This window comes from Pocillopora verrucosa, chromosome 7, assembly GCF_036669915.1.
Source record: "Pocillopora verrucosa isolate sample1 chromosome 7, ASM3666991v2, whole genome shotgun sequence".
NCBI classification, from domain to species: domain Eukaryota; kingdom Metazoa; phylum Cnidaria; class Anthozoa; order Scleractinia; family Pocilloporidae; genus Pocillopora; species Pocillopora verrucosa.
This window is the reverse complement of record NC_089318.1, coordinates 2,417,893-2,441,691: the sequence shown is the minus strand read 5'-3', so window position 1 is coordinate 2,441,691 and position 23,799 is coordinate 2,417,893. Positions and strand designations below refer to the sequence as shown.

At 37.3% G+C, this 23,799-nt stretch overlaps 2 protein-coding genes across 2 annotated transcripts; one reads left to right on the top strand and one right to left on the bottom strand.

Moving 5' to 3' along the window:
* Window positions 1-4,161: 4,161 nt before the first annotated feature.
* LOC131771947 (uncharacterized) lies at window positions 4,162-6,231 on the top strand. Its single transcript, XM_059087819.2, has one exon. It carries the CDS (start codon window positions 4,162-4,164, stop codon window positions 5,506-5,508), a length of 1,347 nt encoding a protein of 448 aa, XP_058943802.2. The 3' UTR covers window positions 5,509-6,231.
* Window positions 6,232-6,513: 282 nt separating this feature from the next.
* LOC131771921 (kinesin-like protein KIF16B) lies at window positions 6,514-22,260 on the bottom strand. The gene is made up of 25 exons (XM_066170364.1): window positions 22,089-22,260; window positions 21,903-21,972; window positions 21,708-21,788; window positions 20,286-20,402; window positions 18,907-18,939; window positions 18,493-18,554; window positions 18,270-18,382; window positions 17,094-17,163; window positions 16,541-16,613; window positions 16,178-16,245; window positions 15,581-15,681; window positions 15,318-15,446; window positions 14,790-14,887; window positions 14,125-14,202; window positions 13,378-13,509; window positions 13,130-13,249; window positions 12,443-12,494; window positions 11,725-11,859; window positions 11,282-11,364; window positions 11,126-11,202; window positions 10,728-10,781; window positions 10,565-10,618; window positions 10,142-10,328; window positions 9,596-9,769; window positions 6,514-9,160 (listed from the first exon to the last, which is right to left on the bottom strand). Exons 1-25 carry the CDS (start codon window positions 22,133-22,135, stop codon window positions 7,529-7,531), a joined length of 3,840 nt encoding a protein of 1,279 aa, XP_066026461.1. The 5' UTR covers window positions 22,136-22,260; the 3' UTR covers window positions 6,514-7,528.
* Window positions 22,261-23,799: the final 1,539 nt, after the last annotated feature.

Here is a 23,799-nt window from a genome sequence, read left to right as displayed (position 1 = left end):
TCCTTACAAAAGATCGAATGCGGTTTGGAGGGGGAAACCTTGCAATTAGAGAAAAAAAATTAAAGGCAGGCTTTAATTCAAATTTTCCCTCCGGTTCCCATCTGGGTTATATGCGGAGTATATCCAATTTTATATGAACGCCTGCGTGTTTTGACAGGTTTCTAAATTTCTTATCATCAAATTAAATTTAATCCTTTCAGTTTATTTTCTTCCCCGAATTTTTTTTTTTCATTCTCCATAAAAAAAGTTAATAGATAAATGAAAAACAGCGGCTTTTTCACCTGCTCTTCTATCTCATTACTTGAGAGTGAGCTTATTTTCACGGGTAAATAGTATGCCTGAAGAAACTCTCAGGAGCTCAGTTTTCATGATTTTTCTTTAACATCATTTTCGCTGTAATTAAGTACTACAGATAGCCGTGGGAAACCCTGCTTTCCTTTACGTGATTTCTACGGGTTTATTTCTGGCATAATCAAAGACATCTCAATTATGGCAAGAAATAGTGTTGTGGTGACAGACACGTTGTGTTTTACTTACCCACAGATTAATCAAAGGACCTTTATCAGGTCTCACGCATGCGCAGTTTTTTCGAAGTGAATGACACTTCATTTACTTAGGGGTAGTTAGAAGGAAAAACAATGCCCCGAAGACTAGGAGTGACGCGCCCCTTTTTAGACATTGTTCAGCCCGTCGGATGATCGAACGATCATGTCTAAGATGCTAATTGTAATGATTGAATCATACAAGCGCTGGCCAAATTGATTGGCCATGTTGGGTGACGTTTGCTGATGATTACACGAAGTCAACCATCATTAAGGAGAGTATAAATTCACTAACAAAACCTGACCTGGAACACGTGAGTGGATGATGATAAATAATTTAGAAATCAATTAAATTTGTAACGTTCTGTGTGCTAGCATTGAACTGAAAACTAAGATGGCAAAATTTCCCCACGTTCCGCGACACGGAGCGATATTGCAAAATCAAATAAAATCACAATTCCAGCACGATCTAACGGTCTATAAATAAGTTTTACATCCAGCATTACTATTTAACACATAAGAACTGACTCCTTTTCTATTCTTTTTTTGTGAGTGGTAATTATTACTTACATGAAACAAAACCCATCCAAAACCTAGCCAAAAAAGTGATGTTCTCCTGAGTAAATACACTCAAGATTTTGTGTAAAATACACAAGTGCTTTTTAATACCGAGTTAAATGCTACAGAAAACTTAGCTTCTTACATTATTTTTTTCGTAAGTTGAAAGCTCCAACATATAGCGTACGTTTTCTCAAAAAAAGGAAACGGGTATCTTTTCAAGCAGTGGATTAGCACGTATAAGTAATAAAGGGCATAACAAAAAGTAGATACCTGAAAAAATAAAAATGATGGAACTTTTCGAAAAGTCAAACAATAAAATTTCTACTTACAAGGTAACGTATGTGTTTGCTTCCTCCGATGGAAGGTAATCTGCGAATAAAGAAATGTACTCTTATTGCTTGTTTTATAGCGAAGAGCCCATGAACAGCTTCCGGTTTGCTAAATGCATGCTCACGGCTGGGTGTCTGGCTCAGTTTGTCTGCTTGTCATCGTGTGGTTAGAACGTTCAATAGGAATATAATTTTCCCGTCTACATAGAAGCCTTGCCGTCCCAATTTCCGACATCTGCACGCAAAAAAGAATCATTTAGTTGGTAAGTGAGGCTTGAAACAGATACACTGAGAAAGCGTCGCTGGAAATTGGAAACGTTGACTTGAGCGGAGCCACGAATTCATTTGAAAGTTTTTGACGACAGATTGCAGCGAAGCATTATCCTATTGTAAACTAATTATCCTGATTTCAACCCTCTAATGATTGCGGTTAAATGAAGTTAGTCTTCATGGCGACATCTTTTGGATGCAACACAGGTGTGCTGCTCATAAGCCGGGCAATAAAAATGCTTGACCTATGAAAATTGCATGTCCTTCATATGTACTTTTTGAAATGAAATCGTAAGGGTTCTCTCCTTCAAAGTTTTTCTATTCCAAACGCTCTTCTCCAGATTCTCCAGACGCCTTTCTGCCTAATAAATTTGTCAGTAATAAAAACCTAAGTTAGTAAGCAGACACTGATTTCAAATGGTGGAATGTTTGTTCGCTTAAATTTCGATTAATGAAAATCAAATCGACTTCTAATTAACAGAATTTAAGTCTTTACAACAGTTGTACCTGGTCTATCTTGGAGCCCGTTAAAATTTATATTTCAGACAAATAAACAGAAACTTGTCGCACAAAATCGATCTTACGGGTCTCTAAGCTATAATTTTATACTTCAAAACGCTGATGAACTTTGAATGAACTTCGTGTTTTCAAATCAATAAAAATTAACATCTTTCTTGCAAGGTAAAATCATTTCAATGTTGTTTACAAGAACATTTTAGGTGTATAAATTTTGGGATAAAGTGCATTTTGACAATTCTCGATTTTCTTGAAAGGAATTTCTGCTTGGTTTTTGTTTCATTTACATGGGCGCTACATGAATTGGCAGGGGCGTTTTATTCTTTTCATTTCCGGGACTGCCGTCAAGATTTAAGGCGCCGTGTTCAGTGTGCATGAGTTAGCGGTAGGTATTTCGCATTCGGCTGTCACGATTTTTTTGTCAGTTTTCCAATAATTTATACGCTGGGGGCAGAATTTCTGGGATCCCTTGTAACATATCCACAATAACTTCACAGGAGATAGATTTCTCTACAAAGCTTTTCAAAATAAACTCATTTAAAAAGGAAAAAATAAGGAATTGCTACCAGACAGGTAAACGTTTGAAAATTAAACTTGCGATTTCTGCTCGCTTTGCGCCTTCGTTCAGTGATTTTTCTTACCTAAGAAGAAAACCACTAAAATAAACAGTGGTCTATTCACTCAAAAACGCTTAATTTTTCCGGAGGGAAAAAACCGTTTTGGTGGAGTTCCAAATAAAACAATTAATGATGAAATGAGTCCAATATGGAGGTAATTCACTGGGATTATTTCGTTTGTTCTAAATCCTGTTGGGCGGGGCTTAGAGAGCTCTCGCTTTCAATGCATTTTTGTAAATGCAGTTGTAAATGCTTTTAAAGTTGATTATCTCACGAGATGTCTCCCGGTGTTTGGAAAGAACACCGTTTGACGTCCTAAAGGTTTAGTCATCATGAAATTCAAGACGAGACCTGTTCCGCGAGGTGTTTTTCCATTTTGTGAATGCTAAAAAAAAATGAAAAGTTCACAAATCACTCGCAAGTTATACCAGATACTTTTTACAGATATTCAAATTGTTTTAGACCTTGTTTCATAACGAATACAATATTCTTTGATAAACATTTTTTTTATACTGGAAATACCCACTTCGAATTTAGAGACAATGACCGTGGTAAAAAGTTTCTAATGCGAGATATTCAAAGCCAAATCCTTGCAAAATTCTGTCGACAACTGGACACAATGAGGAACTGCTTTTCAGGAAAATGCAAAGCGTCTCAAAATCTGAGATGAGTCTAATTTGGTTCATCAAAATCAGCATAGAACATAATGTGATGTCAAGATTAGAACGGCAAAGGTCGAACCGACAGGGGAGACGATTCGCAGTTTTTGAATGAAAATTATTTTTGTGATGTTGGTATTATTTCTTTACAAAACAGGAAGACGTTTCTATAATTCATACACACGATTGAGCATTCTTTCACACTCACTTCGAGAATGGAGACTCGTTGATAAGTGGTTATGTTTCTTGGGAAAGCAACACGGAAACCTGTTAGTACCTAAACAGACACCTGTCACTCTTACAAGTTTTGAAAGCGCCCCAAGTCCTTTTGTCGTCTGTCTGTAGACACCTACTCCTATGTTGTCAAAGAAAACCATTCTCATGCACAGACACTTTGAAACTATCAACAAATAAGATATTCAATGAATCCTGTGGTTTAGTTTAGTCTGGTGAACAGTTTTGCACACTACTGCCACCTGTTTGTATTGTGGAGAAAATAAAACAGAAAATTATCTCAAATATGTCGTCATCGTATACCCGATCCAATTTCACATGGAAATCAGTACGGAATCTGATAAATCATGGAGAAACAAAGCAAAGATCTCAAACTTCATCCGCAGCTGTGCATGAACCCCACTCTCCACTTGAGGATTTTTACACGCTTCAGATGAGCCGTTTGTTCTATCTAATTGTCTTCTTCCATCTCCTAACAGCTTTGCTTGTCGTCGCAGCACAGTATTATTTTTTATCACTGGAATACCCGCTGCGATACACAATGAAAACTGTCCAAACAAGGAGTGCTGTTGAATCGAACCTTTCACACAGGCGCGGAATACGAGAAAACAACAAACATTCGCATAACGAGGTGTCAAAAGTCCATGTTCAGACTCCTCGGCGTTTATACTTGACTTACCAACCGCCGGATGGCGGGTGGAATAATCATCGTATTGCCCTCGAAAATGCACTTATCATGGCTAAGTTGCTCAATAGAACATTGATGGTGCACCCATTGGCATCGCACGATATGGCGATTTTCTCGAGACGGAAAAATCTCGTGTTTTGGAGAAATTTAGAAAAAAGATGGGGAATAAACTGGGTGTATAATCTTATGGCTGAGCGAGATCTGGTACCCATCTCTGAGGTTCTCGATCTCCAACTTATGCGTAGCGTTTTGGATGTTCATGAAGTGAAGACAAACCACAAAAAGTTCTTGGAAGAATTTGCGAATTTCAAATGGCATCATGTCTGTCATTCTGATGCTTTGGGATTTTGGGTGGATGCTATTCCGTCGGAAAACGTGAGTTCGACCCGGGAGATCGAATTTGTCCCGAACAATAGTTCGAGGAGTATTCGAGCGTGCCCGAGAGAGATCGAAAGATATATGAACGCAAGCAAGCCCGTAATACGACAGATTTTACGTGAGCTTAAAAACGAACGTGCCGATATCATCTATTTGTCTCAAGACACAAGCTACAAGGCAAATGTTCGATTGTTCCACAAAGAAGACGCAAAACAAGCGCTGCAGTGGATTCTTAATAACATCAAATTTTCACCTCAGATCTATCAAAAAGCATTTCAGATTTTATCGATTCTCCCTCAACCTTTTAACGCCATACATGTGAGAAGAACCGACCACAAAATAAGCGCTAGCATGGCGCCGTCTCACTGGTTGAACAGCATGGCACAAAAACACTTCCTCAAGATCTCTGCTGCCCTGTACGTCGCCACCGACGAACCAAACAAGGCCTGGTTTGAGCCTTTCCACCGCGCAGGTTACCAACTGTATTTTTCCGACGAGTTTTTCAATCCGTCGGGGCGTTCTTTTGATATGGATATCAAAGGATTGTATGATCAAGTGATCTGTATACACGCTAAACTTTTCGTAGGGTCGAAGAGCTCCAGTTTCAGTGGGTTTATTTACCGCTCAAGAGGTGATGTAATGAGAAGAGATGGATTAATATTGAGTCATATGCCAGTTGGCTGGTTTGCGCATAAACTGAAACGTCAAAATTGAAACTTTCTCTCCTAAAAGAATGCGTCGGCGGAGTGCCATAAAACCTTGACTCAAAAGAGCACGGTTTAGTTCGGAATCGAGGTAGCCTTCATTTCCGGTCTGTAGCCCGAGTGGGGACGTGACAGTTGTAACCGCAGATTTTCACACCACATTCATCCCATGTTAATAGTAAGAAAAACAACAGTTTGGAATACTTGTCATTAATGATACGAGGACGTCGAATGTGGTGGTCAAATAATATAGTCCTGTGTATTTATCAAATGTTTCAACTTTCCTCGACGCTGTATGCAGTTGTTTTGAAAAAGTTGATTTACGAATTCGTTAAAAGAAACCATGAAATTCGCTGAAAATCGGTGAGAAACCATTACTAATTGTCGCGAAAGTGACGTGTTGCTGTTACTCTCACGATTCTTTTCCCACCCACACTGAGAAGCTGGGAGGATAACCTCGAACTTGATTCGTAGCAAGAAATGGTCTATTGTTCCGGCTCAACTTCTCACATCAAGTATTAAACAATAGTTCTTTTGTTATTTGTAGCGCCGAGGGACTTTGGCCAAAGCGACGCGAAAAAGTTCGCGACAAATCGGAAAAAAAATTTTCGGTGTACCTCTCTGTGTACCTTTTTTTATCGGATAGTTTGTTATCATACTCGTTAACCCTTTAATTCTCAATATCCGATTATTTATTCTCCCTTCCAGCTTATAAACATTTCCCTGTAAATTAGTAACGAGAATTTAGCGTTAAATCAAAATAACAATTACCTGATAAGTTTGAGTATTCTCGTCACTTGTTTGCTGGATGATGTATGGATATTTTATGGAGAAGTTACAGGTTAATCATTACTGGGATTTAAGGGTTAAGATGCCACTGCATCTCGCGAGGATGGATTTACTTACACGCGAGTCGAAATGCTTTCCCCGCCCGTCTGCAACGTGTAACTGACCAAGGAACAATTTCTAAACGAAACTGACCGTAAAGAAGAAAAAAAAGACACAAATTTCATCCCATTACATTTTATTGTTTGGACTTTTTAATTACCAAGAGCACATTATCCTGCAATTCTGCAAACAATCAACATTTCAGCGGATACAAACTAAGAAATTTTTCTTCTCTTAACCGTTCCAAACCCCAGGGATATCAAATCCCTGGGATATACCCTCGGAGATGTCGCTGTTTTGTTCTGCATCCAAACATTCATTTTTTTTTACATCTCCATTCCACCATTGATACCTTATAAACAGGGAAATTTATACTTTGTACAATTTATTGTCAGCCTTGATCGCCGCGAAAATTTGAAAAAAGGGAAAACTAAATCTTAAATTATTTCATCGAAATAAATAAAATCTTGTTTGGATTAAGGACATTTAAGTTAACTTTAGATTAAATAATGTTTGCCACGAAAAGCTTTAGTTTCATTAACCAATTTAATCTATAATAGTCTAGTAGATTTCACCTTAGCACCTTCTAATTGTTAACGAAATAAATCTACCTTTCATTAATTTACAACTTTCACTTTTCACTGGCTCAAATATTTACAATTGCAGATTATTTCAAAGATACTTAAATAACCTTGTCAAGAACTACAGTTACGGAAAAAGTCACTTAAACGACATTGGACATAACATCTCAAAAAAAATACCGATTAAACTGAAAGGTAAATATATCAAAACGAGCTCTTGAATAGATTTTTAATTTCGAATAATAAAGATAATTGCAAAAACATTAGTTGAAGCCTTTTCTTTCGTTTGACATTCTAATATCATCACACAAAAGCGAAATATCATTAGCTATAAATATGTAAGGGAGAACAAAAGATCGCTTCAAAGCACGAAACTAAAGGGAAACTAAACTCAGCAGGTTCCCTGTTCCCGGGGAGACAATTTATTTTAGATATATTGCGATTCCTACTTACTTCAAAATAACTCTTTCTATAACAACTAACAGAAATACCTTTCTGCTACAAGATTGGAATATCCCCGAACATCAAATCACAGGTACGTTTAGAGAAAGTTGGGAATGTCTATAGCAGAGTGCATTGTTGATTTTCTTGATCATCCCGCGACGTTCTTTCCCTCTTCTCCGCCATTCTCAATTGTTTGTCAAGTTCCTGCAGTTTTTTCCTCTGTTCTTTGATCCTTAACAGCTCGTCTGTTTTTCCTTTATCACTCATTTCCTTTTCCAACAAGTCCGCCATGAGAAACAACTCCTCAGCAGCTTTCGCTGCGCAGCGTTGTTGCCTCACATCAAGCTTCGCCAGCTGCCGTTTATCCTTCTGTACTTTATCCTTGACTCGGTGCAGGATCTCTGAGCGCTGCTCTAATTCTTGTTCCACGTGCTCCAGCGTCTCCTTATGCACAGCCTCCAGGTCTGCGAGTTTCCGCCTCTCGGTCTCCAGCAGCTGGTTGACGGTACCCTTCCGTTTCTCCAGTTCCTGTACAGCTTCTCCAATCGTCAGCTCTGCTACCTCCTGCTGCTCTTTGTGCTTCTTCTCGAGCTCAAGCAATCGCACTTTCTCTTTCCTGATCAAACTCCTTTCAGCTTCTCTCTCGTTCTCCAACTCCTCCAGCTCTTCTTCGTTCAAAGTCTCCTTCTCTGCCTGCTGCAGCGCTTGGCTGTGCTGTCGTTCCAGCAACGCAATCCGCCTCCTTTGCTTGTAAATGAGCTTCTTGCGTTCTCGACCCTCGCGATCGACGTCTTCACACCTTTTCTCTATCTCCTGTTCGTATTCGATCAGAGGTCCGAGTTCATTCCTTACCAAGCTCTCAACCTTCTCTCGCAGTGGCATCAGGATCAACTTCTCGCTCTCCAGGTGTTTTTCAAGCTTAGTCTTGGTCTCCGTCACCATTAGCGTTGCTTTCTGCAGCGCTGTTTGATGTTTATTCAGCAGTTCGTTGATGATCTTCCGTTCCTCCCTGATATCTTTTATTTCTTCCCGTGTTTCGAATTCTAGAAGTTCTTTCTTTTTGGTAAAATCTGCTTCAGTCAACTCACCTTCCTTATCTTCGTTTTCTAATTCTTCCAACCTCCGTCTTGCCTCCTCAACTTTCATCCTCGCCGCTCTTCTCTCCATGATCATCTTCTCCTTTTCTATGAGAGAAGCTTCCTCCACCTCTTCCGCGTTCTCCAGCATCTCCCGTACGTCCCTAATCTTGGCGTAAGACTGTTCCTGTGCCCTCTTGTGCTTGGCCTGAACCTCTTCCAGCCGCCGCCACTCCCCTTCAATGGCTGACTTTCCAGTAGTGAGGCTGCGGAGTCCCTCCAACGTTTCCTGCTCCACTCGCCTGACAGAATCTTTAGCCTGTGCCACCTCTCTCTGTGCTTCCTTCCGCTGCTCCTCGTAATCAACCTCCAGCTGCCTAAGTCGTTCACGAAGTACCTCAAGTTGTGACTTTTCGTCAGGCTCCGCCCGAGCAGCTGCTTCAGCAGCCGCTTCTGCTTTTGTTTCGGCAGCTGCTTCAGCTGCTTCCTCACTTCCTTCTGCGGACCCTTGCAAGGCGTCACTGCTAGCAGAGGGACTAAGAGTTCCAGATGAAGATACGACGCTGTTACGCTGTGCAGCAGCCCTTGCTTCCCGTTCAGCTGCTTCCAGTTCTTGTGATTTAGCTTCAATTTCCTGCTGAAGTTTTGCCACCTCTTCCCTCTGCATTTCAACCTAACAACAAAATTTAAATTAGAGTAAATAAAAATTATTTTTTTTCAGCAGATGAATGAGGAAAAAAGTACATATCTGTCTGGAAAAGATCTTTCAAAATTCTAGTTTCATAAGATTACTTAATGAATCTAAGATAACTTGCAAATTATTGGCCAATAAAAGATAAGGCTTTCACGTCCAACTTGAAAAAATGCCGCTTTCTCTTTTACCGGTCAGCCATATTAGTTCTTTTCAAAGGCGTTCCCAGCCTACTACTATCATCCGAAAATCTCTTCACCACATTCCCACAGCAATTTAACCAAAAGTTACATCCCCTTGATATTTCCTTGTTATAAAATAATGTTATTTGTCATACCCGCACACTATTGCACAATTTACAAATCTCTGACTTTTTTTTCTTTCTTTTCACTCTTCGTATCAGTTCTCGCTGTTTACCTGTCGTCGTTCTTGGTCCCACTTTTTCTCCAGGTCCTCCTTGATTCTTCCCATCTCTTGCTCTTTGATATGAACCTTCTTCCTGTGATCTTCTTCAAGGGCCACCAGGCGCTGCATTTCAGCCTCCAGCCGCTGCCTTTCTTCCTCTTGTTCTTGACGGATCCTTTCCTTCACCTGGTTCAGTCGCGCAACAGAGAGATCAGAACAAAGACAAATGTCTCAAGGCGCAAATAAGAATTCAAAATAAAAACGAAGAAACTGACTGATGCAAGGGAAAACGTAATTACAAAGTCCCAGCTAGTTCTTTGCAACTGATTGGTTGAGAGGGTGGGACGAGTTTTCGGGACCAATCACAGCTCGAAGTGAAGCAAAACTAGAGCAATTCCTTCGCTCTGACGAAGGGCTTAACGCTTTAAACGTCAGCTTTCAAACTCTTTACGGTGGCCAATTTATATTATCAACTTAGTTGATAAAACCAAATTGCATAGTGCAATTTCAGATTATTTTCGACACTATTGAAAATTACCCTTTTTTCATTCAAAATACCTGTCTTATTTCATCTTCGGCTCGTTTTCGCGCCAGCTCTTGTTCTTCTCGTATCTCCTCCAGATATTTCTTCTGTAGTTCTAACTGTTGGTGACTCGCTTCTAGTTCCTTTCTTCGTTCCACCTCCTCTGCACTTCGAACTTCAGAAGCTCTCTGTTGCTGGGAACGGAGGAACTCCAGTTCACGTCTGAGAAAAAAAAAAGCTCAAATTCAACAAATGTACCACAATGAGTTTCTAAAAATCCACATCATCGGATTATTCCAGTTAGATGCAACGCGTATTACATAACGAAGTCATTCTGACGCTTCCAACGACATAGGGTACATAACGACATGGCTACTGGACCAGAATTAAACCACTCCCACTTCTACTCATGCGTTAAACCGAGAGTGATTCAAAGATGTAAAATTATGTCACCAAACCTTGCTTCCTCTAGTTTGTCAGCAGCCTCTCTCTGTTGAGTTTCAAGACATCGTCTGTGTAATGGGAGAAAAATAAAATAAAATAAAATAAAAAGTTAGAACGATTCTCTAGTAACCCAAGCGACTAAAAATCGAAAATAACATTTCATGGCTCTCTATTTACCTTTGTTCCTCAATTCTCCGAGTTTCTTCCCGATACTGACGCTCAAGCTCCAAGCTACAATTTTGTTTAAAAAATGAGTTGTTAAGAGCAAAATCGCTATCACAATCAAGACCTTATGGGGCACAGATATCAGGCAGCTCGTGAATAACTCAATCTGTCCATACTTGAGATATTAACACTGATGCAAGAATTTACCAAGTAACTCTCACTTTTTAACGAGAGCTTGAAGTTGATGCAAATGGTGAGAAGGGCAAAAGGGAGGTCTCCTTTTTTTCTTCGAGATAGTTTTCTTAATCTCGTGAAAGTAACTGCCTTTAAAGTGGTGTCTTTAAATCAGTTCGAGAATATTCATGTGTTGTAAATATCAAATATCAAACCATAGATCATCTGATACTCACCCGGCATTATAGAACATGTAAGAAGGTTCTCTCTCTGGTTCTGAACTAAGGTCCGCTAAATTCTCCATCGACTCGTACTGCAAAGATCATGAAAATGATAAAAATAATTTCCTACTTCACCTTTTTTGAAAACTTTTAAACAACAAAACTACTCACGTATCGCTTTTTTCTCAATTTCGCAGCTTCCTGAGGATGATTAAACCGCAACATGTTGGTCTTTCCAAGTAAAATTACATCTCCTGTGGAAACAGAAACAGACAAAATGAATAAAGCAATAATTCTCCTAGTCATCACTTGAGAAGATGTAAAGAGAACAGTATGGAGAATATACAAACTGATGTTAAGGTGTGAAGAGTTAACCCTTTAAACCCTAAGAGTGACCAGCATCAAATTTCTCCCTACAATATCAACCCTGAATCAGACGTTAGGGTCATGAGAGTAAAGGAAATGATCACCAACGAAAGAAACTTTTGATTGGTACACAAATTCTCCTTGTCAGCACCTTACGAAATGTATAAAGAATCGGTACTGAGAAATTACAAACTGATGTTAGGGTGTGAAGAGTTAATACAAGTCGAGGAGGTGCAGAGTACACCTACCCTGACTGATCCGCTGTGACTTGCCCACAGGAAGCCCATTCACTTGGCACAGGGAGGCGATAGGATGAAGTATAACTGTTCCTTCAATACTCTCCATGATACAATGTTCAGCTTCAACACCAGGTCCTGATAACACTGATGAGCACAAGAGGGAAAGTTTTAATATCAATATCTGTCAGAATATTTATTGTTAACGTTGTTAGATTTTCAAAACGTGTTCTCCTAAATATCATCAAGTATTGAATTCTCAAAAACAAGGCAAAAAAACTGTTACGACTAAAGTGTGGACAGTTGTTCGAGAACAGCGAATCAAGTTGATATGATCATTGAAAGACTATCAACGATCTCTGAATGTAATAGAAAAGAAAATTCTCCAATCTTGTGTTACACAATTTCCATTCAACGGTTAGTTGTTGATGTTAAGTCAAACAGTTGGGATCATCTCTCAGATGTGCTTTTATACACTTTGTGGACTATGCATAAAGAACGAGCTTTCAGGATGAAAACATACTCTAGCTCCGGCGATTTTCTCTTTCCATTTACACGCTTACAAGTTTCTTGCGTAACGAACTGCATCAAGGAAAATTTTAAGCGGCGAAGGTCTTCCCATTCCGCAAGAGGACTGGGAAGGAGAAAATGTCCGTTACCAAATTCACTGCTCCCCTGGCTTCCGAAAACCGCCAGCTACGCAAATTGACTGATTAAAATCCAGACCAACCTATATCAGGATTAAAATTTGCATCCTCTCTTCCGATGTAAGTCATCCCATCCTATGAATTAAAGAATAAGAAAACAGACTGCTGAACTGGTACAAAGAACAAGACAACAAAATGCCGGCAATACATTTTGCTACTTATGTTTCTACATCTCCTTACTAAATGTATCAGTTCCTCTAGCCAACGTTTTAAATAAACTTAGCTAACTGCACGCTGTTCCTTTAGGGGGCGGCAGGAATTAAGCTATCTTCAATTTGGCATCGAAAGAAACCCGGGATTGACTTCTGTTTTGCTTTAATTCGCGCCGTAATTAAACTAAGAACTTACGCCATCCATAAAACCAATCACATGCCCGACTTAACACTTTAACTCCCAAGATCTCATCAGTAATTCTCCTTACTGTCTGACATACAGTTCTTGTGTTGTTAGTTTGAAGAATTTAGTATTGGGTCAACTTATAATCCCCTAACTGATATTTTACTTTATTCTCCTCACTTGTCTGCTTGATATTGTATGGATATTGTGAGGAGAAATTCTATCTTGGTCACTCGTGGGAGTTAGAGTTAAACCTCATTCTCACTGGTCCCTTCTAATATTTTTCTTTCTCCTGATTTGAAGTCGTGAACACTTTGATCTTGGTCTAACGACACTTCATAGAAAAGAGCCTTGTATAAGAATATTACACTTACCTTTAAATGGTAAAGTGTTACTCCTGTACTGAGAACGTCATCATCAATGCAGACCAAATGAGGAAGCTCTGACTCCATTTTAATACCAGCTCCCTCATATCTGAAGCCAAGTGCTCGCTCCTGTTTATAAAAAAACCAACAAAAACGACAACCATTTCGTCAGCAATTCTTACATCTCCATAAGCTTGTTTACGGATCGAGCCAATTAAAGGACGAAAAATTTTGCGTCCCAATTGTTTCAGACTTACCTCAATAATTTTTTGCGTTTCCCGCCATTTGCTGGTCCAGTTTTTAGTGAGTTCTTCGACTCGCGCCTCGTTCTCGTGCAGTCTCTCAGTCATTTGCGACTCCTCTGCCGCACCAAGCTCGCCAACTCCATCCTAACATCATAATAAAGAAACGATGAATCAAATGTACTGTTACGAGTCCTTGTAGCTATTCGCTCGTCGTCGTCGTTTTCGTATTCGTGTCGTCGCCGTGTCGTGCCGTCGTCGGGTCGTCATCGCGAGTCAGGTTGTCGTTTCGTCACCTTTCTTGTCGTCGTCGGAGTAGGGAAACTGTCCGTTAAAAAGACTTGCCTTGTGAATGCATTTATCCTCCCGAACCCAATTTATTCATAATGGTAATTTCCTTAAGGGAATTTAAATATTTTGACAATCTTTGAGCCAAGCGCTTTGCATTAGAAAAAAAAAGGAACAAAAAAATAAACAACTGAAAGCCTGGGACGATATAAGAGAAGAAATGCAGGACTGAAAAGTCCTGGCCTTGATTCATGTTTACCACTTGTTACATTCCTTTTCCATCAACAACGAAAATTTCAAATAACTGTAATTTGGGCACACACAGTTTCCCAAACCCTCCAAGTAAGAACATTTCCGCTCAGCTACTACACAGAAATTAATTCCGGTTTGATATTTAACGGGGTTAGAAAAGTAAGAATCGTGATTTTCCTCCTGACCACCAAATATGGCACATATCCCTTGTAGTTTGCATACCTGTCCGTGAGCCTGCAGGAGCACTTTGAGTCTGTCTATCTCAGCCCTTAATTCCCTGATCAGTCTCACGTTAGGGTCCTGAATGATAATGAACAAATATTTTAGATCACTTGGATCTATGTTTAAAACATTAAAATAAAAGCGCTACATAGAGTAAGTTATCTTTCTCCAGGAAAACTTCCGTAAAATAAAACCAAAACTGGCCTTTACATTTCGCTGTTCGTGGACAACTAAAACATGTGCAGCTTGGAGGCGTAACCGTGGACTTAGCTGAGGGGGGTGGTCTAAGGAGTGTGTGACTTCCCCTTCCGCTAGTTTTAACACAGTTTACAATTTACTCTAAGATGACATTTTGTTTTAGTTTTTTTCAAGACAATAACATAACGGCAGATAAAACCCAGGCTAAAGACAAGGAGTGGGTGGGGGGGGGAGGGTGGGGGAGAGCTGGGAAAGAAGTGGATAGAGATGGGTGGTGGGGTACAAAAGTGTATGGTATCTTGATATTTATCAGACAAATGTTATTACATGTATACGATAAAACAATCTGGCATACCCACACTAACCAGTAAAATGCTAGGGTGTGAAATCCCCCACCCCTACCCCCCAGACACACTGAAAATCCTGCCAACTCCACTCATAATCATTGATTCAGTTAAATAACAAACCTCATTGACTGTGGGTTTATTGATGATGTTCTTGGCTCTATTGGCGTAACGTAACGTGCTAAGAGTCTCTGAATAGTTCACATCCGCTGGTGATATGGCTATAAGGAAAGAGAAATTAATATTTATAACACTTAAACTCCCGGAAGTGATTAACATTTAGTTCTCCCTCTGAAACCCATAAAATATCCAGCTAACTGGTAATGAGAATATTCAAACGCATCAAAGAGAAGTTGTTGCCTTAACTTAACACCACATTCTCTTTTTTTATTCCCTATGAAATGTATTGCAGTTAGATGAGAGAACTAACAATAAGATCTTAGGAGTAAAAGGCATAAAAGCATCTTTGTTCTTCCTAAATCAAATGTTTAACAGCAAAGTGAAAATCAAACATCGGCAAACTTGTACCAGCAGTAATCATCAAAATAGATTTGCAAATAAAGCTTGTTTCTGATGAGAAACATGACCAAAATTCACAAGCTTGTCTCTTTTGCCAAGTTAAACACTGGCAGAACTGAAAGAAATATTAACCTGCTATCATGATTGTCTTGGCATTTCCTCCCAAACTGTCTTTCAGTAGCCATGTTAACACAGAGTTGCGGTAAGGGATGAACAGTTTCTTCTTGGGATCTTTGCTGATGGAATTCTCACTTGCTTCAGCTACAAGAATAATACAAGACCCAGAACTTCCACTTAACAAAACAAATCATCACTTGATGGACAGAAGCACTGTTAAATGAAGGTATCTTGCCCAAGAAGTCAATACAACACCAGTAACCCAGGATAGTTATTACCTAATGCTGAGATAACAGTTCCCAATGTAACAAGAGATTTGTTGATGTTAGCTCCCTCTTTTAATCTGCTTCCTGTAGCACCAGTGGAGTTTGCTCTCTCGCTGCAACAACAAAGTAACTATTAGGATTGATTGACTTAATCATCAGACAATGTTGGGCAGTTGTTCTGAATTTGATCAATGACAATAGAAATCAATAGACTAATGGTTTTTGTTGGTGTTTGTAGGATTAGGAGTGACTGCTTAGTTATGTCTGAGATATTACATCGTAATCACTTCAGAGAAGTTGTATATATTTTTATATTTTTAGATAAATTTATATATATTCTTATTTATTAATATTACATACGTTATATTAATTTTGTTGTAACACAATCCCACAAGCCTCTAGCTTTAAATATTTATTGTGTTTAAATAAAGTTTTATTACTGTATTATTATTACTACTTTACTCAGTCAATCAAACAAGAAAGATTAGTTTCTCTATGACAAAAGACAAATTTATTACATTAAAAAAGCATTTTTCCTTAACCTATTTACAAGGAAACAAGTAGCAGATGAGAAGGAGAATTATGAATTTGATCTTCACAGATACTAACCTGCCAGCCAAGTCAACTAAGTGGATTTTACTAACAGTTTCACTGGGCATGTCAGTATAGAACTTGGCCTGAAAGATAATTATAAAAACATATCAGTAATAAGGAAAATTTTATCTTAAGTAAATTAAAGCAAAGCACTAACATTGCTGATTCACAGAACTTTAATTCTAGACCTCAGGTATGTGCATCTTTCATTACTACCAAATGAAACAGAAAATTATGACATAATAAAATACATTAATACAAAATAATGTCAATGACTGTCACCACTTCTGAGGAGGATACATGTACCTGTGGCTGATAACTGCAGCATCATATTTTAATCTACTGGGAATCAAACTAACAATTGATTTGTTTCCTTACCTGCGTGAATAAAATAGTGAAAATTGCATGTGATCTACTACTGACATCATTCATGTTTGTAGAGGCAACAGTCCTGCAATGTGAACAAGATTCAGGATCAACAAGTTCTCTGATCACACCAATAAATTGCCCTCTGCTGGTAACATCTTAATATCATTATTGAACAGAGCAGGCAATTACTTACAAGCATTTTGAGAAAAACCCCAGCAGCTTTTCTCATTCAAAGACTGTTTGGGTTTCCTTCCCTTTCTTACACAGGAAAAAATCTTTCATCCAAATTACATGGTAATTCATATTGTCCTAATGTTGAGCTTTATTTCATCTGTACAGTATAATGATGGTTACAAATTCCAAGATGTATAAAATTAAAAATCATCAAAATTTTTATTCAAGACTGATTAAAATCAGTGATGCAGTCAATATATGTGCAATTTATGAAAAACTGTGAAAACACTTTAAAGAAGGAATGTGTTGTGCTATCATTTTTATTACAGACTATTATTATTAGTAGTAGTAGTAGTTATTGTAGTAGTAGTTGTACAATCACCATTACCTGTTTGTGTTTCCTTCTTCCATCAGATTTTCTATTCCTTCGTAATCTTTCACAACATGTTTTGTCAAATCTAAAATATCATAATAAATATATTTTTGAGCCAATGACTCTTTCAAAACGCATGTGTGTACAACACCCACATGGAGTGAGCCATCCATTAGATCAGTGCGTTTTGTCCCTAAGATAAGCACTACATGTAACTCTTACACATAGTGCCATAGGTATAGCACATAGAGTGAGCAAAAAATGTCCGAAATACTTGACATTATTCTAAGGGAGAACCTGTGATACTCAACCATCTCATTCTAAAGGATTAACAATACCCCCAATTGCTTCATGCTACTCGTATGAGAATAAACTTTGGAAACATGTTGGTTTTTAAACCTGGGATCTCAGACACCAGCCTCCTAACTGACTGACATATAAATGTAGTAAAGAAAGACATTATTTTTCCTGTCACACAGTGCTTATCCTTGCATGATGCAGGAGATGTGTCACATATGTATGAACAAAGCAGGTGCATTTTTCAACACAGAGTGCTCTGAAGCCCAGTGGTTGAGCATTAGAGCATGGAATCCAAAGGCCAAGGGGCCACTTCCTCATGGAGCCTCAGATTTTTTAAAGTTTGGCCCACCCTCATAACAAGACCAATAATATACATCAACAAATTACATGAATCTGATTGGCTAAAAACCAGTCCATTTTTTTGTGTAATATGAGAGCAAAGTTGTCACACAAGTGCAAAGTTGTAACACAAGTGGAAATTACAATTAGCATGTGCATGCTGTCAAAATTTCATCTGTCTTGACTTTCTGTGATACTTTTTTTACATAAATTATCAACAAGTAACGAGATGATTTCTGGTGCAAGAAAATATAAATAAATATAAATTATAAATTTTTCAAAGACCACAAGTTGCTCTCACCCTATGGGCTCATGCAATTTTGTTGCCTTTGAAGAATTTACTTGTGCTTATTACCACCAAAGTGCAATCACAATCATACAAAGACATCTTTCTTTAATCCACTACCAAGCTCAAAAATTACATGCACCAGCTTCCTTTTTTCTTTCCTATCTTTCTTGTTCTATTTAGAGCATGATAGGTAAACAGACCAGTTTTACCACCATACTCATTACAGACTATTGGGTTTAAGTAAATTCAGTCCTTTAACATACCTTGTACATATGGACCTTCCTTTGGATGCTCTCTCACTTTGAGATTGAATTTCTCTCTTCCTTTAGCTGGTCGAAGGAGATCACCAACTCTTTCATTGTAAATCTCCAGGTAACTAACAAACAAAGAAAATATTCATTAGACTTGACGAATGATATTTTCTCAAAAAATAACACAGAAGAATTGTAAGTTTAATGACCACAACAAAAACATGGAAACACTTACCTAACTTCAGTCCTAAATTCAGTCTTGTCATCACCACTTGATTCCATGCGAGCGTACAGACCCTGTTAAATAAATTCATGTAATTTACACTTATAATTAATAATGATTAATTAATTAATAATTTATAATGGATGAAGAATTAATCCCTTGCCTCAAATTAACATATAAATACGAGTAATAAATAATGAATTTAATAATTTGTCACAGATACCAAATATATCACCAAAAAATAAATAGCCATTTTAATGAAATACATACTTCATAAATTTAATAGGATATTAATTACTGGTAAATGACCATTCAATTTATAAGGATATGAAATCTACTTGTACCTCAATAGTAAAAAGCAGAGTTGAAGTACAGTTATTTTCAAATGTTTCTGAATTTTCAGCTTATCAAAAATCTTAAGAGTACCTGGCATATTCTTGGTATCAATCCTGGTGCAGTCTACAAAAAAATAATATTATCAAAAATCAATTGCCATCGTTCAATTAAACATTGATTTAACGATGACATCATTTAACTTTCACTTCCAAAGTCTCATTGGCAATAATTCTCTTCACTGTTTCCTATACAATTCTGATGATGTAAGAATGGAGAATTTGGTATTGGATCAACAAGCAAATCCCCTAATTGATATTTTCTTCATTGTCATCACTTGCCAACTTGATATTACATTGATATTCTAAGGAGAAATTCTGCCTTGGTCACTCATAAGGGTTTAAGAGTTAATATGTGGCTTATTATCTTTGTTAACCCTTTAACCCCCAAGATCTCATTGGTAATTCTCCTTACTGTCTGCCACATAGTTCTTGAGATGTTAGTTTGGAGAATTTGGTATTGGAATAACTAATAATCCTCTAACTGATATTTTTCTTTACTCTCATCACTTGTCTGCATGATATTGTACTGATATTGTACTGATATTGTGCTAATATTGTGCTGATATTGTCCTGATATTGTACTGATATGTACTGATATTGTCCTGATATTGTAGGAGAAATTCTGACTTGGTCAGTCATGGTAGTTAAAGGGTTAACAGTATCAATGGACTAGTATCTGAGAAGCAGGTGTTTCAATCATGTCACAGCCTTACTTTTCAGGCTTTTTTTTCCCCTATTTCTTAAACTGCAGTTCACAAATGAGATAATTTTTTTGCCTAAGCATAACTGTCATTTGCAAGTCAAAATGCAATTTTTTTAATTCACACGTGAATCTCTCACCAAAACTACTGAAAACTGTATGGAAACAACTCTGCCTGTAGCAGAATTTTGACCTCCATATTGCACAAAGTTAAGAAATCTACTGGAAGCATTTGTACATGTGAACAACAAGTTAAAGGAACTGCTCTATCATAAAAAAAGACATAGCAGTTTAAAAATGTTATACAAAACACTAAACAATAAAAAACTGGCTCATCTTTAACATCTACCATGATAATGGCAGATTATTGTTATTACTTTGAACAGTAAATGGTTTGAACCAGAGAGTAACATTTTGTTAATATGTAGTCTGATCATTTGCATGAAAGTATATGCAATCTTAAGGACTATTGTAAGTACTAGAGACTAAGCTTTCAACAACCTTAGCCAAAAACAATAACAGAGCTACTCAGATAATGACTTACTGAGGTTATCAAAACATCAGTCAAAATCACAAACAACAGTCCTTGTTGGATCAACTCTCACCTAGACAATCAGAATGCATAATGAAAGAGTGCTATTATGGACACCAAATTAATGATGGTCCCAGTGGTCTTCAATGTAAAAAAATAGTTAATTGTGTTTTGTTACCTCCTGTCCCATCATACTGTAAGATTTACCAGCCCCTGTCTGACCATAAGCAAAAATACAGGCATTGTAACCTTCAAACGCTGCCTGTATCACGTCTGTACCCAAATCTTCAAACACCTGAAGGAATAACAGAGTAAGTAAATTTTAAGCTTTTTTAAGATTTTTGTGACTGAGTTATGTAATATCTATCATATTACCAAAATACTTTACCCTTAAAATTTCAAACTTCTAAAGTTTTCAAAGAGCTAAATCCCCATAAAAATATCACGTAAAAATAACAGGTTGGTTGCTCCTCATACTCATACTGGAAAGTTTACTTGTAAATTTAAGCAAATATTTCTATTTTAGCTATAATTAATACCTTGTTTCCAAAGATTTGGAGTGTGGACCATTAACAACTATTCTAACAACTATTCTATTGAAACAAATGTATTATCCCATTAATCAAAAGTGTGGGTAAATATACTCTCAAGCTAAAACCACAAAATTCAATTCTGTTGCTTTGTACAGTACAGAAATAAACTCAATTTCATATTTAACTCTCTTGACTTCACTTTTTTTTTTATTGAATTCTGTCTGTCTATGAACTATGTCACATAATCTAATTAATGCTGGTCATTTTAAAGAAGATACTAATAAAGTTCAGCTATACCACTTCTTTTTCGTTGGATCAATGTTTAACCCCATAAAACATTTATAATCAGATTTTACATTGACATTGTGAATTTCAGCTCACCAAATTTGTTTCTGTTGTTTAGCACACTGATATGCAAAGTAAGGAAGTCTGTTAGATTGAAATCTAAGTCTTAAGGTCTAAATTTAGTCACAGTTTTCAATAAGTATAGTCAACAGCGACATACTCAATTATTTTTTTGTATCAAAGATATCAGATTTTAGAGAAAGAATGAATCGCCTTGATGTGTACGTAAATTTATTTACTCTTGGGTTTCTTTTTGATTATAAGTGAAAAATTATTACATTTTAACATATTTTAAACTGTATAAAATTCATCTTTTCTTTACTATTTATTTTATTTAAGTTCATTTACTGACTACTATAAATATAAACCGTCAAGATACCCTTGGAAAAAAGAAAAACTATTGCTTCATTCTCTCTTAATTAATTTGACTTGCAAAACAGTAAGACATCCAAAAATCACACAAATAAAACTGAACAACCATAAAGTAATTTAGCGCAACAAACAACTGGAGGTCAAATATAAAAAATGAACAACCACTTAGCTACGGTCTAACTTGAAAAGAAACTTCGAAAAGATGACGATTTCATCGAAAATGTACGTGAATATCTTTCATTATTTCATTATGTATGCAGAATGACGTTCGAAGGACTTCGCACTTAAACTTCCTTCGGCCCGATCGGGTTCCAATTATATTATGAATTGGACGAATAGAATATTTTTACCTGTTCCTGTGAAGCGAAGTGACGGTCTGAACTATCTGCAGACCAGTAAGAGAAATCGTATGTAAAATCTTTGTCTTCGCTCTGAAATCAAAGAAGCTGAAATTCAATTTCTTCGTCGAATAATTTGGAACAACCACAACTGCAGTAAAATAACCTCCTACGTACAGCGACGAGAAAACATGAAATTTCACTTACACCAGGGTTTGTGATTGTCGTCTTCTTGCCTTCCATTTGGATACAAACTTTGGCATCCATGTCTCGCTCCCTGAAATTACCAACGGATACATTTTACAGATATTTAAACGCCAGACATCGATCACCGAGAATTTTCAACCGGCGTTCTGCTAGAACGGCCGAATCAATTGCTTCATTTTGACTTACCTTTTATTAAGGGGCCTCACTCTTACCGCTACCTTGACCGAAGCCATGTCGATTGTATTATTTCCTTTCCCTTAAGTCATTTCAAACATCTTGATCGTTATAAATCAAAGCTTGCAAAATACTGTGAACAATTTATTCCGAATCATAACTAATAACACAGTCTCGATCAGTCTCAATTTCTTCATACGCGAGCCTGCGCACACTCGACTGACCACTTTGATGTGATTCGATCCCAGATTACCTGACTGTTCTCCTTGGTAGAATGGTAACTAATCGGTCTAACTCGACCGTGAATGAGCCGTGTTCAAATGAACATGAACATCGATATGTACCAGTTTTTTATGTATTTTCTTTTGTTCTTTTTTTCCCGTTGATCACATACCTGTGTGGATTTCGGTGACGCTGATAAATTTAGCTGCATTCTAAAAACTAACGCAGTAACTGGCTCACAAATAACCGATGGTTATATTTCAAACAAAAAAAAACATTGTAAAAAAATTAACTGACAGCATTTTAATCTTGTATCGTTGACAAAAGTTTTGGAATAAAAAGAGCCATTCAATTTCTACGTCCTGACTGATCATCATGTAAGTTCTCTTCACAGTTTTGATACACCGTTATTCAGACTACCAATGAGGTTTAGAGGTACGAAACTATGTCAGCGTATGAAAATAGCTAGTTGAAATATGCCTTGTTTTTCACTGGCACAAAATTTTGATGAAACGTTAGATTCCGACAAACTTCTCTTCGAAGACAACACCAGTTTAATTATTCCTACTGATCAAAATAATTAGCTGCATTCTAAAGGCTAACGCACTAACTGGCTCACAAATAACCGATGGTTATATTTCAAACAAAAAAACATTGTAAAAAAATTAACTAATAGCATTTTAATCTTGTATCGATTACTAATCATTTATCTGTTTTCAGGTTATTCATCATCTTTGTCGAGAGAGCGTCTTCTGAAAGTAAGTGCTGATAATTAATCGTGCCACACTCATCGACACGTCAATTATTGTAAGTTGCTGACGGAAACGACCATCCATGTGAGAGAGGAATCGGTTGGAATTGCCCTTTTTAGAGGCATCGAAGACGACACCTGTTTAGTCATTCCTACTGATCAAAATAATACAGGGGTTTTAACAAGTATTTCGAAAAGTTTAGTAGATGGTTGAAAAAAAAAACCAGTGTTAAACACCCTACATAAATAGATCATTCAACGTTTTTCAGGCATTTCTGACGTTATTTCTCATTTTCGACTTAGCCAAACCAGTAAATCGCGTTAGAAAATGAAACTTGTCTCTCGTCAAAGTCTTTAAATAACATCTCTGGTATTCAAGGAAGTTTTATGCCTCGTCACGATTATTTGCAAACAAACATCTACTTGATATCGATATTTGACTTGATCGGCTGATCTTGGTTTTGGCGTTTACTTTTGGGCTTGAGGTTAGCTGGCAATAATTGTTTTTCAATGTTTTACTTGTCATCAACAGTTTTTTCACAAAATCATACTTTCTACACAAATTATGGAATTTGTAAATGAAATCGGGTGGTGGCTTCGTTCGTGGAACATATCAACATTTTGAGAAATCCTTTTTCCTATACTTATCATTTGTTGTTTTCCAATTTATCTGTTTTCAGGTTATTCTATCACACAGTCCAAAAACTTGAAGGCATCATCTTTGTTGAAAAAGCGTCTTTTGAAAGTACG